Source organism: Camelus dromedarius, chromosome 23, assembly GCF_036321535.1.
Source record: "Camelus dromedarius isolate mCamDro1 chromosome 23, mCamDro1.pat, whole genome shotgun sequence".
Taxonomy (NCBI): domain Eukaryota; kingdom Metazoa; phylum Chordata; class Mammalia; order Artiodactyla; family Camelidae; genus Camelus; species Camelus dromedarius.
In genome coordinates, this window is record NC_087458.1 from 24,749,953 (window position 1) to 24,763,446 (window position 13,494).

Sequence of the window (13,494 nt, forward strand, 5' to 3'; positions counted from 1 at the left end):
GTTTAAGATAAAGCAGAATTCCCTAATTTTCTCCTTAGTGCAGTAAATCTTAGGCATGGATGTAGAATTTTAGTATGTCACTAACAGTTCATACTTTGCAGGGGGTCATATTGGAAGAGCAGAATCGGATCCTAGGTTGGATGTTTCACACAGACATCTTCCACGAAACTCAGAACGTTCAAGAAGTAGAGCTCGGTCAGAAAGTAACGTAAAGAAATTAGCTCCCTCTCTTCCAGATAATAAACAGGAGGAAAATGCTGCCTTAAATAAGGACTTTTTACCTGTTGAAATTCGTGGAATTCTTGATGACCTACAGCTGGATTCTACAGCTCAGACTGCAAGGCAGGAGACAGGAGAGTTACAGAATCAGAAGTCATCAGCGTCAGTACAAGCTCCTCGGAGTCATAGCCCAATAAAAAGAAAACCTGACAAAACAACAGCTAACGAAGAGCCCCCCGTTATTTCCAAAAAGCGCCACTATGACACAGATGAGGTACGGCAGTACATTGTTAGACAGCAGGAAGAAAGGAAGAGGAAGCAAAATGAAGAGAAGAAGGCTCAAAAGGAGGCCACTGAACAGAAGAACAAACGATTACAGGAGCTCTACCGGAAACAGAAAGAAGCCTTCACCAAAGTAAAAACTGTGCCGCCTTCTGAGCCATCAGCAAGTAGGCGGCTGCAGGACACTTACTCCAAATTGCTAATAGAAAAGTCATTGCTTGAAGAGCCAGCTCATCAACCTGTTACGCAGGAAACACAGGTAGTGGTAGTGACAGAAATACGAAGGGAAGTAATTCGTGGTTAGGAAATACTTCTTTGCTATACTATTTAAAAATTACTCACCATTCCTAATATTCAGGTGTATGCTCTGACAATATTTATAGTAATGATGGCCTCTCATGAAGTTTATTCTATATGCAGAGTAATTTGAGAAATATGATTGAAAATAAGTACCCAGTTTCCTACAGTGCTTGTTACTGGTATGTTTGTCTCCTCGTTGCTGTTAGTTATATCCTTGCCTGGTTCTATTGTATTACTGAACAGATAAAGTTAGACTGTGTTAATGAAAAACCTAGTTTTATTATCTGTTCTGAAATTAGAGAATATCCTATTTTAGTGTGCTAATTTTACAAGTATTGCTATTGTTTTTTAAGGATAGTAAGAATTACATTTGAGTATATACCATATGCCACATACTGTTTTAAAGGCTTTATAGGCTGAAGCTTCAGTAACTCCTCAAAACCCTGAGAAGGGTAGGTACTACTAGTATTTCCACTTATTAGGTGAAAAACTGAGGTTTGGAAAGAGTATTAACTTCCTCCAAACTATGCAGTTAGTGTTAGTTGTTGGATTTCATGTGTAATTTTGCTGCTACCTGTAATGGCTGTTTTTAAGACAGACAAATTTGAATTGGTTTTATTTGAGAGAGAAAACCTCCTGCATTTCATGATCTTTTTAAAGTTGAAGTGACTTAAGATTTATCTTATGTGCACCTTGAATATGTCTTTATGGGGGGAATCAGGTAAATTTGATGTCCTTTTTTTCTTAGACCAGACCAGGGTATCAGCCATCTGGAGAATCTGACAAAGAGAACAAAGTGCAGGAACGTCCCCCAAGTGCATCTTCCAGTAGTGACATGTCTCTGTCAGAACCTCCACAGCCTCTTGCAAGGTAAAAAGGGGAGAATGCAAGATGATTAAGATTCGTCTTTCCCGTGAAATTTGGGATAGTGTCTATGCTCAGTGAATTTTGTTGATTGACCTTCTGTGTGAACAAGAGGTTTATTTAGAAATTGGTTAATATCTTCTGATGGTTGCTTACTGCATGCCCTACTCTGTTGTTCAAGTTTTACCTATTCTTTAATATCTAGTGTAAATGTCAGTTCCTCTTGGGGATCACCTGCCATTGGAAGCACGCTTGCCTTCTCTGACCTAATCACATGATGGAAGTTGTTGGATAAATGAATCACAGTGAAATTAGTATTTTAAAGTATTTGTGTTGAATAATTTTCAAAAGGCATTCCCTTATCCATTACTATGGAAAATTTCTTCATATGACTCGTATATCAATGTATCTTACTTCTCAAAAGCTGTATTTGGATATGCATATGAACACATGGACAGGGACTAAGAAGGGATTTGATCTGATTTCAGATCGGTGATTGAGGGCTATTTTACTCTAAGAAAAAATACTTTTTGCTGTAATGTTTGCAATAAAGTAAAAAAAAATTTGTACGTGAAAGTTAAGGTGATTTTCAGATTACATGATTATAAATTATTCCTTGAAATAACCATTTTGTGAAGACAAAGATTTTGAAATTCTTCTTTGAGAATGCACAAATAAAAATCTAAAAAAATAAGAAAAAACAATTCTGATCACTTTCCAGTTTTGGGTTGATACATATGGTCCTCTTGCCCCTCTTGCTGTACCCCTCCACACCAAGAGAATAATGATATTGATAAAAATAGCTAACACTTATTGAGTGTTTGTAAGATTTCAGGCACTGACCTAAGTGCTTTGCATGTATTACTTTATGTAATCCTTGTAATTCTTTGAGTTAGGCACTGTTATTCTTGTTTTATAGAAGAGGTAATTAAGACCTAGAATTTAATTAACTTTCTCAAAGTTCAAAACTTTAAAGTTGAGATCACTTTGAACTTAAGCAATCTGGTTCTAGAAGCCTATACTTTTAACCGCTCTACACACTGTCTCCCAATAAGTGAAATGTTTCATATGATTTATTTAAGGTTGTAAATACATTTCAAATTTTAAGCATAAATTAAAAATTGTTTTGAATTTGAACACCTTTAAGTACATATACTCTACAGTTAATCTCTGTCCTGTTCTTATTGTCAGACATATCCTGCTGGCTTCATGTATTCAGTTCTTTCCTTCTAACTCTAAACAAGTTACCCAATATTAAAAAACAACCAAATATAAATCAGACTATTCCTAGACATGATTACCTTGCACCTGTTTCTCTCCTTTCTTTTAATATCAGACTTCTTTGACTTGAGATCAAAGAACCTCTTGCCTCCACTTTTCCCTCTACTTGTTTCTTAGCTTCCCTATTCCTGTTAATAGTTTTAACATATCTTGGTTACTTTATGCTTAAAAATACAATATTTCTTTTTATTACCCTTCACGTTCCATTATTTTGCGTTAGCTACCTGGAAAACTCCAAATTACATATCTGACCTTGAAGATCTTGAAGATCCAGCTCAAAAGTCACTTTCCTTGGCTAGCAGAGTTCATTGTTCCCTTTCCACACCCCACTGAACTATATATATCTTTGTATCAGTGCTTATGGCATCATGTTTTAGCTGTTGGTTAGTCTCTCTCTTCCTCCTAGATCTTGAGAAACTGAAGAGTAAGGATTAAGTCTTAAGTGGTTTAAGTCTTTCCATTTTTGACTACCACTGTTCCTCTACAGTCAAAATTGTCATTCTAAATACTTGGATTTTTACTCAGCAATACCTTTTTCATCTATAACTTCCTTTGTATTCTCATTACTGCTAGCTTGGTTTGGACCCTAATAACCTCACATTTTGCATTTGTAATAGTCTATATTCTGTGGCATAGACTCTCTGCACTGGTCTTCCTTCCTTTACTCCATTGTCATAGCAGCCCTTCTGTATAAAAGACTGCTGCAGCATAACCTGCAACCAAACCTTGCATAACATGCTTTTCAGTTCCCTTATCACCCTGGTTACTCTCCTCCAGATGATATTTTTGAACCCAATTAGTAGGACTTCACATTTATTCATACTAGTTTGGTATAAGTTTGCAGCCTGTCTAAATAACTTTGAATCATAATTTGATAATTTGTTGGGTTTGCCATGCCTCCCAGCTTTCTGTCATCTATAAATTTGATAAGCATATCTTCATGTCATCATCCAAAAATAATGGACAAAACCAAGGACAAAACCTCATGTTATTTTTTCTAAGGATCTTCTTAACATTTAACACCAGCCTTTTATCTTTGTATAGTATCCCTTAATATGCAGGTTGTCTATGGTCTGGAAACATAAGTGAATTATCTAATGTCATCTAGGATATCTTTATTCTGTTTCTAAACTTTATGGGTGTCCTACCCAGTATTCTGTATTTCTATTGGTACTCGTTTGATGTTCATCAGTTTTTCTTAGAACTTAGAGATTGTAATAATCTCATTTCTTTAGTATGTACAATGTTAAACATAACTGTTTGGCATTTATTAAATATTTGTTGATTAGAATAATATCATGCCTACATTAATATTTATCAATCTTAAGCATTTCTCTTTTATATAACATTATTTTTAAAGGGAAGGGTAGAGCCAGTATTGTAAAGAATTGCTAACAGAGTTTTAAAGTTATAATGCCTTCTCTTTAATAGTTTAAAAAATGTCTTAGTTGAAGAAAGCAGTTTAAAAAATGGTATGTATGATAAGATTCCATTTTTGTGAAAAAATAACACCGAACACAGCATACATGTAGAAAAATGTTTGGTAAGACATAATTCTAAATGAAATAGTAATAGTGCTTCTTTCATTGTTTAGCTATGAGTGATCTTTATCCTTTTTATCCTTTGGGGGTTTGGTTTGTTTGTTTGTTTGCTTTGCAGTGGCTATGCATTGCTCTTCTAAAAAAAAACCCTGAAGTTTAAAAGAAAAAAAAGGTGGCTTAGTTATAAGGTCCTGTTTAACTAACATATTGTGACTTTCATTTCCAGGAGAGACTTGATGGATCCTACGTGGATGCAGCCTGACAGACTGAGTCCACGAGTCCACCATTCTCAGCCACAGCCTCTTGGTGGAACAGCTGGAAATTTACTGTCCCATCTCTTGAGTCTAGAGCATGTAGGAATTTTGCATAAGGATTTTGAATCTATTTTACCAACTAGGAAGAATCATAATATGGCCTCAGGGCCATTAACTTTTACACCTCAACCATATCTGACCTCACCAGCTGCTCATCCAGATGCCTTGTTAAAACCTAGTGCTAGCCAGTATAAGAGTAAACTGGATCGTATTGAAGCCTTGAAAGCAACAGCTGCTTCTTTGTCTAGCAGGATTGAAAGTGAAGCCAAGAAATTAGCTGGGGCTAACATTAACTATGGGTCAGTATGGAACACTGATGTGCAGCAAACACCCCAAGAAGATGGACCTTGGACCAAAGCTATAAGTCCACCTGTGAAAGAGGATGCAGAAGATGTTTTCTCTGCTCGAATTCAAAAGATGCTGGGAACCTGTGTATCTCATGCAACTTTTGATGATGATCTTCCTGGTGTAGGCAATCTTAGTGAATTTAAAAAGCTTCCTGAGATGATAAGACCTCATAGTGCCATATCAAACTTCAGAATGAGATCCCCTGGCCCCAAACCGGAAGGGCTGCTGGCACAGCTATGTAAGAGGCAGACCGACTCCTCTAGCTCTGATATGCAAGCTTGTTCTCAAGACAAAGCCAAAATGTCTCTTGGTTCCAGCACAGATTCAGTTAGTGAAGGGCCTCTTCTTAGTGAGGGGAGTCTGTCTGAAGAAGAGGGAGTCCGAGATGGAAGGCCCTCTTTGAAGTTAGCAGAAATCTTAAAAGAAAAGGAATTTTGTGCTGGAGAAAGAAATGCTTATGAACCCATCAAAGAATTTCAAAAGGAAGCTGAAAAATTCCTGCCTCTGTTTGGGCACATAGGTGGTACACAAAGCAAAGGACCATGGGAAGAACTGGCAAAGGGAAGTCCACATAGTGTCATTAATATTTTTACAAAATCATATAAGTTATATGGAAAAGGTGAGAAAAATAAGTAAGCCTTGTAATATTTGTATGTTAAGGTAGATTTTTTTTTGCAATTCTGTACATGATAATTCTTAACTACAAATTTTCATTGTTCGTTATGAGGATAATGGAGATTTATTATTGTCCAAATTAATCCAGATTATCTGCAAGCTTCAACTAGAGTATTGTCACTTAATCTTTAAAATCTTAATTTTTAGCTGATATTGTCATATACTGCTACTTGATTAGTAGTTGTAGAAATTTTGGTCTAATTTAGAGAAATTCATAGGTGATGTTCAGGATTGGTATGTATCAAGTGTATACTAGGTTTGCTGTGACCAGAGTTATGTATTTAGATAGAAAATAAGTATATTTCTTAATACAGTGACTTGTGGATCAGTTGGCAATACGATAGCGAAGAATTGAGAAGGGCAACTGATGTAACATTTCTAATATGGAAATAAATCTGTTACTGTTTGTCAAAACTAATTTTAAAAACAGACTTTGAACAGTAAAGTATCTATATGGTTGGGGTCTGAAACATTAACTTCTGAAGTTCCCTTCTTACCCCTGAAATCCTGCAACACAGCTTTCCTTTTCTATGATGGACTCAATTCCTTCAGGGCCCTTTCTCTGTTCTTCCTACCATAGGTGGATTCTACCCACCTTATGCTAACATAACCTTAGAACTCCCAGGTTGGAGAGTGAGGCTGAGCCTTACGAAGCCTGTGGACAGCCTGGTTTTTTATTTCCATTCTGCGTAGTGAACAGCTTGACAAATGAGTTGATTTCATCTGTTCATCTTACGTTTAATTGAATATCACATTGTGTTTTCCTAGAGTTCATATTTAGCCACTTCATCATGGTTTTGTGCAGGTCTGTATGTGCTATTGATCTCTTCTGTTTAACACTTATTTCTATAGGTGGTACTTTTAAAAGTTCTTTGGATTTTCAAATTCTGATGAAAGCAAAGTGCTTTTAAATCAACACCCTCAATTTTTTTCCACAAGAAAATTGGATTTGTTCTTAAATCCTTCTATTTGATTTTCATTAAGATATTTTAGTTATGCTGAAATATTTAAAGTTGAAATGTATCTCAAATTTACTTCAAAATAATCTTTGGGGGAGAGTTAAGAGATGGAGGGAATAGGAACTTTGAAACTCGATTGGTCGTGTGTTGATAATTGTTAAAGCTGGGTGATGGATGCATTGGTTTCATTATCCAATTCTTTCTACTGTTATGTATGTTTGATAACTTCTCTAATAAAAAGTTAAAAATACACTGTTAGGTGTAAAGATAACTTGAAAAGAAGCACTAATAAAAAGCAAACTAAAATGTCCCTAAAACCATGCTGTAGAGTGCTTTGCTTGTAGCATATTTAATTGTTGTTTTAAAACACATTTCATTTATTACACTTGCCAGGGCTTGAAGACAGGCTGGAAAGAGGAACGTCAGCACCCCGTCCTTTTAATGCTGTTGCAACCCCTCTAAGCAGTGTTTCATATGAAGATGATTTTGTCTCCTCTACAGGGAGTGGGACTTTGACAGAAAAAAAGTCAGCTCTTGAGCCCAAGTAAGACTATGTTAACAATATAGAATAAAATCTGAAGAGTGAGAAAAATGCACGAATGAGAACTGTGGTCTGCATATTAGTCAAATTTTGCTTGTTTAAAGATATAAGTAGAAGCTGCATAGCATAGTGGTTACTAAGACTATGAGCTCTGGATCCAGACTGTGTGGGTTTAAATGCTGGCTCTCCTGATTATTACTTGTTAGTCTTTGGGCATATTGCTTAATTTCCCTGTACCTCAGTTTCCTTCTCTGTTGAAGTGTTAACGAATGTTCAGTGAAATACAAAGTGCTTTCACAGCCCCTGGCCCATGGTAAGCCAAAAATATAGGTTGTTAAATCAATCTGTGAATTCCCAGTAGAGGTTAGTATTGGAAAAACTATCCCATTGTATATTAATGTAGGATGATTAAGAAATGGTTTTCTGTGATTTAATTGAAGATGACTAGATATATCTTTGATTCCTGATCCCAAGTAGTTAGTACTTTTTTTTTTTATAATTGGGGTAATGTCTAAAATTTTACAAAGCTTTGAAACATAACTATTATAATATTAATATTTATTGAGCACTTAATGTACAAGGCACTGAGAGGACTGAGTGGGCTTTACCTGTATTAACTCAATCTTATGATTAAAAACAAAAAACTCGGGCAGTTTTTTTATTGAAGTGAAACCAATAAAAATGGGTAATCTAGACACATAAGAGAAAAAATATAATATTTTTTTCATTTTCATATTTCAAATATTTATAACATTTTCAATATACATTGAAAAATGTGGCCTTAATTTCTTTTCAGGTTGATAATTTAATATAGTATAATTATTTTCCTTCTGATCATATTATAGAGAACAATAATTTAATGTGTTCTACTTCAGCCTAGAAATAAGACGTAATAAATTGTGCTGATTGATGATATTATTAAATGTCACCATTAAATCCTTACAAGTCTTAATTGAAAATTTTAATCTTTTATTTAAAGCTCAAAATTTAAAGCTATACTTTTGTGATAATTTTAATAATACTTATTTTCAGTAATTCAGCTAGACAATTTTTAAAAGAACATCCAATAGTTTTTTGTGCATTACAATTTGTAAGTTGTGAAGAAAATTATATTGAATGTGAATAATTACAGATTATTTTATATGATAAAATATTGGGAGGATATTAAATGAAATTAGGGAAGATATTCTCTCTGGTGAAGTCTGATAATCCAGGTTTATAGTAGTAAGAAAACAAAAGTGGAAGACATCTTTGATTACAGTTATATTCTCCTTGCGACTAAATAAATTTTAAAATATATATAATTTTAGCTGTGATTTAGAACTTCTTTCTTTAACCACCATTACTCATTCTTTGACAGTTTTGGTAGTAACAGTTTAGGCCTTCAGGAGGACCATGCTAGCAGGAAGTCTGCCTATGATCTTTCCTCTGTGGACGTTACCTCCCAGCACTCATCAGGGGCCCAGTCTGCTGCATCATCTCGTTCATCTACTTCTTCTAAAGGAAGGAAAGGAAAAAAGGAAAAGACAGAATGTAAGTGGAATCCTACTACATGGTGATTTTTCTCTCTTACCAATGATTCTGTGATAGTGATCTGAAGTTATGATTTGATTCCATAGGTTAGATTAATTTCTTTATGATAGTGTAATTAGCTTTCATATTTATCATTTACAATACCTTTTGATATATAACATTATGAATCCTTTGCTTAATACAAAAGGAATACATTTACAGTGATAAAAAATTAAGGATTATAGGTAAATAATCGAATAAGAAATATAAATCCTTGTTGACTCCTCTGCTCAGAGATAACTGCTGTAAGGTTTTTGATGCCTGTTTTTCCAATATATACATAAAACTATACACAGTCCCACATATATCTTTATTTAAAATCAGAAACGAAATCATATTATTCTGCAACTTCTTTTTAAAAAATTTATATAATAATATGTCTGTCATTAAGTGTAATACTCAAATTTTCTTATTTATAAAATAAAGATGATTACTCGATGCTTCAGATGGTAATTTTGAAGCTTACATATATAATGTGTACATCTCAGTGCTTAGCACAGTAGCCGGCCGTTTGGCACTCTTAAATGTTTTGATTGAGGAGAATACCTTTCAGTCCCCTCCGTTCTGCTCTTGGCTGTAATGACCTCTGTAAGCCTAGAAGTGAGAAGACACAGTGATTAGGCAGAGGCCACTTAAGCTCACAGAATGGTCCCTAGGGAGTAATTTTGCTTCCAAAATTATTTTTCCTAATAGTGAAAAATCACTTACTGAGTTAACAACAACAAAAAAAGACAGGGGGCAAAAATCAGTAAATACAGAAAACTGTTTAAAAATAAAAAATTACCTGTATTCTCTCCATCTAGAGATAGCCAGTGTTAATATTTTTTTAGATTTTATTTTATTGTGGTAAAATATACATAACATAAACTTTATCATTTTAACCACTTCTGAGTGTGTAGTTCAGTGCTATTAAGCACATTCGCAGTGTTGTACAACCATCATCGTTACCTAACTTCAGAACTTTTTCATCATCCCACACTGAAACTCTGAACCCATTAAACAATAACACCCCTTTCCTCCCTCCCTCCCTCCAGCCCCTGCTATTGTTCTACTTTCTGTTTCTATGAATTTGACTACTCTAGATACTTCTTGTAAGTGGCATCATCCAGTATTCGTCCTTTTGTGTCTAGCTTATTTCATTTAGCGTAGTGTCTTCAAATTTCATCCATGTTGTAGCATGTGTTAGAATCTCCTTTTTGAGGCTAAATAATCCATTATATGTATATATCACATTTTGTGTATTCATTCAGCAGTTGATGGGTATCTTGGTTGTTTTGACCTTTTGGCTATTGTGAATAATGTGGCCATGAACATTGGTATATAAATACTATTTGACTCCTTGCTTTCAGTTCTTTTGTGTGTATACCCAGTTGTAGACTTGCTGGATCAAAAGGCATTTCTGTGTTTACTTTTTTGAGGAACTGCCTTCAGTTTTCTGTAGCAGGTCAACATTTTACATTCTCACCAGTAATGCACAAGGGTTCCAGTTTCTCCACATCCATGCTAACACTTGTTGTTTTCTGTTTTGTTTTGTTTTTTTAAATAATAGATATCTAAATAGGTGTGAAATGTTAACATTTTTAGTAAGAATCCTTCCAGACAATCTGTAGACATATGGAAATAGGAAAACCATACCATACATGTATGGGATCACATTTTATGTGTTTTGTTCTGTCAGTGGGTTTCAGATACCTTTCTCTGTTAGTAAATATGAACTACCCTTTGGTAATGACTACCTAGTGTTCTGTTATTTGAATATATTGTAATTTATTTAGGCAATTCTCCATTGCTGGACATTTAGGTTCTTTTCTTTTTTTTCTATTATAAACACTGTTGCGTTGACTGTCCTGATAAATGCATCTTTATGCATTGGTCTGGTTCTTTGCTTTAAGGAAATATCCTAGAAGTGAGATAATGGGGCATTGATTATGCCATGCTTAAAATTTGGAAATATTTTGCCAAAAAGCTCTTCAGAAAGCTCGTGCCACTTTATACTTCCAGTGTGAGAGTGCTGGGAGAAATTATTTCTTAATCACTGACCTAGTATAACTCTCTTGCAGATTGGAAGTGTTCTGAAAGTCTTTGGTAGGAACATTAGATGTCATTTTACCAACACTTTCCTAAGTCTGTCTTTTCTTGTGGAATACTGATTCACTGTGATAGGCTGTCTCATAGGTGTTCTGAAGATAAAAGAGCTTCATGGTTCCATAAATTTGGGGAATGCTTTTATAGACTTTTTTCTTAAAGGATTCAGTAATACTTTTAGTATGCTAATATGCATTATTTATTTTAGGATAAGGTTATAATTTGAAGTATTTTCCAAAGTTATTTGCCTACAGAATCATTTCTTCAGCCAGCATGTTACAACATTAGATAGAATTCAGCTGAATGCATTTTGGGAACTGCTGATCTTGCTCAGTCCTTGTATTTGGCAGTTGTCATGTTTTGTTCTGTTAGTGTTTCACCTAAGATCACTGACTAGTTATTGGTAAAGCCTAGATTCTGACTTCTGACTCCTAAATCTAGTTCACCTTCTATTACAGTATTCTATACAACTTAAGATATTATGATGTATTGAAAATATGAGCATAAATAATATGATTCAATATAGGTTTTTAAAAATTATACTCTAAAACGTGATTAGATGAAATATAGGTGGTATTTGGTGGCTTTCTGTTTTCCCTTATTCCCTCTCACAGTGCCTTAGAAGAAACCTACATGTTCTACTTTCCACAGCATCAACTTAAACTTAGTTTCTCCTTCATCCCTAAGTTCTAAAATCAGTGTGAATTTTGTTGTGTATACTCCATCTGGTGGTGAAAAAGAATGTCTACATGCTCACTCAGCTCTTCAGTGTAGTTGAAAATAGTTGGTAGATTCAAGTAGTAAACATAAGAAAAATTTTTTTATCTCAATTAAGTTTAAAACATATAAATATACTTTCATTTGCTAATCTTTTAAACTAGGGCCAAACTTTTTTTTGCATATGCGTCTCTTGATTGGAGTTTAGATTTTTTTTTTAATAGACAACTTTTTATTGAGGTAAAAGTGACACACTGTTCTATTAGTTACATGTGTACAATATAATGATTTGATGTTTGTATATATTGCAAGAGTATATATATATTGTCTACTTAACATCTGTTACCATATAGTTACAAAAATTTTTTTTCTTGTGATGAGAACTTTTATGACCTACTCTCTTTGCAACTTTCATATTATGATACATATTTAAATATTAACTGTGGTCACTATGCTGTACATTACATCCCCATGACTTTTTTTTCAGTTTTATTAGATTAAATTGATACAATTTGACTGTACATATATAATATATTGCATGTAGATACATACAATATACTGCACATATTTTTTAATGTACATGTATGTACTGTTCATTGTTTCTAAGAAAGTTTAGAGCTTTAGCTTTTTAGCTTTACCTAGTTATCAAAGGAATAAAGCCAACCACAAAATAAGAATCAACAGAATGCAGTACTCCAGTCATAAAGGACAGTCAAATGTGCTTACACGTATTCAAGAAATCAGTCATCTAAGTTATAAATTATAAGTAGTTCATTCTTTCTTGCATAAACTGTTGTATTGTCTATAATTTCTAGTTGTTTGAAGTCAAGGGCAGTTTTTAAATTCTGTATTTTCAAAGAACAATAGTAACTGAATTAAATGTTCTTATAAATGAATCCATCTTTATTATGGAAAAATTAGAGATAAACAGTATTAACAGCTTGCTTCTAGCCTAGGGATCATAAATTTTAGATTATAGAATCCTTTCTAATTGATTAATAATCCTGTAGATTATTTGTGCATTTTTCTCCCCATTGTGATAATGCAATCAGTGTGTTTAATTCATGGTACACATCTTCATGTAGCTTCCTAGTATGAATTACTGTGAGTCACGTGGAATTTCTGAGTCAAGGGTGATGGAAAATTATTTTTATATGTTTTTTGAGTTGTTCTCCAGGAAGGATATATCATTTTGCACTCCCTTGGAAATGGTGTATGAGTATTATTTCCTGTGTGTGTGTTGAATGACACTCACAGTTTCATTACTTTAAAAATATTTGCTAATCTGATCATGAAAAATGGTATCTTATTGAAGTGATTTGCAGTTCCTTAGTTGATAGTTGGGTTTAATATTTCTCATATGGTAAGATCGTTTTCATTTTTTCTTTTTTAAACTAAATTTTAATGAAAAATTGTTACCTTATTACTATCACTAAAGCATAATATAGCATTATTTTAAAATTTATCTATTTTTATGTCATAAAAAAATACCTAACATAAAATTTGCTTTTTAACCATTTTTAAGTGTACGAATCAGTGGCATTAAATTTATTCATACTGTTTGCAACCATCACCATTATCCGTCTCCAGAACTTTTTCATCATCCCGTATGGAAACTCTGTACCTATTAAACAGTGAATCCTCTTTCCTCCCTCCCCGCTGTCCCTGGCAGCCGCCATTCTACTTTATGTCTCTATGAGTTTGACTAAGAAATTTAACCATTGTTAAGTGTCCAGTTCAGTGGCATTAAGTACATTCACATTATTGTGCAACTGTCATCATTATCCATCTCCACA

The 13,494-nt window shown here is 33.9% G+C and overlaps 1 protein-coding gene across 6 annotated transcripts in view; it reads left to right on the forward strand.

The window, feature by feature from the left end:
* CEP350 (centrosomal protein 350) overlaps nt 1-13,494 on the forward strand; it is a 122,656-nt gene that overhangs the window by 42,711 nt on the left and 66,451 nt on the right. For 4 of the 6 annotated variants that reach the window (XM_031435663.2, XM_031435665.2, XM_031435664.2 and 1 more), the window contains 5 exons: nt 102-763; nt 1,550-1,671; nt 4,714-5,768; nt 7,177-7,327; nt 8,685-8,857. In XM_031435663.2, coding sequence (XP_031291523.2) covers nt 102-763; nt 1,550-1,671; nt 4,714-5,768; nt 7,177-7,327; nt 8,685-8,857 — 2,163 coding nt within the window. The remainder of the gene's footprint in view (nt 1-101; nt 764-1,549; nt 1,672-4,713; nt 5,769-7,176; nt 7,328-8,684; nt 8,858-13,494) is intronic. The other 2 variants (XM_010992911.3, XM_010992912.3) reach the window with 1 other exon arrangement.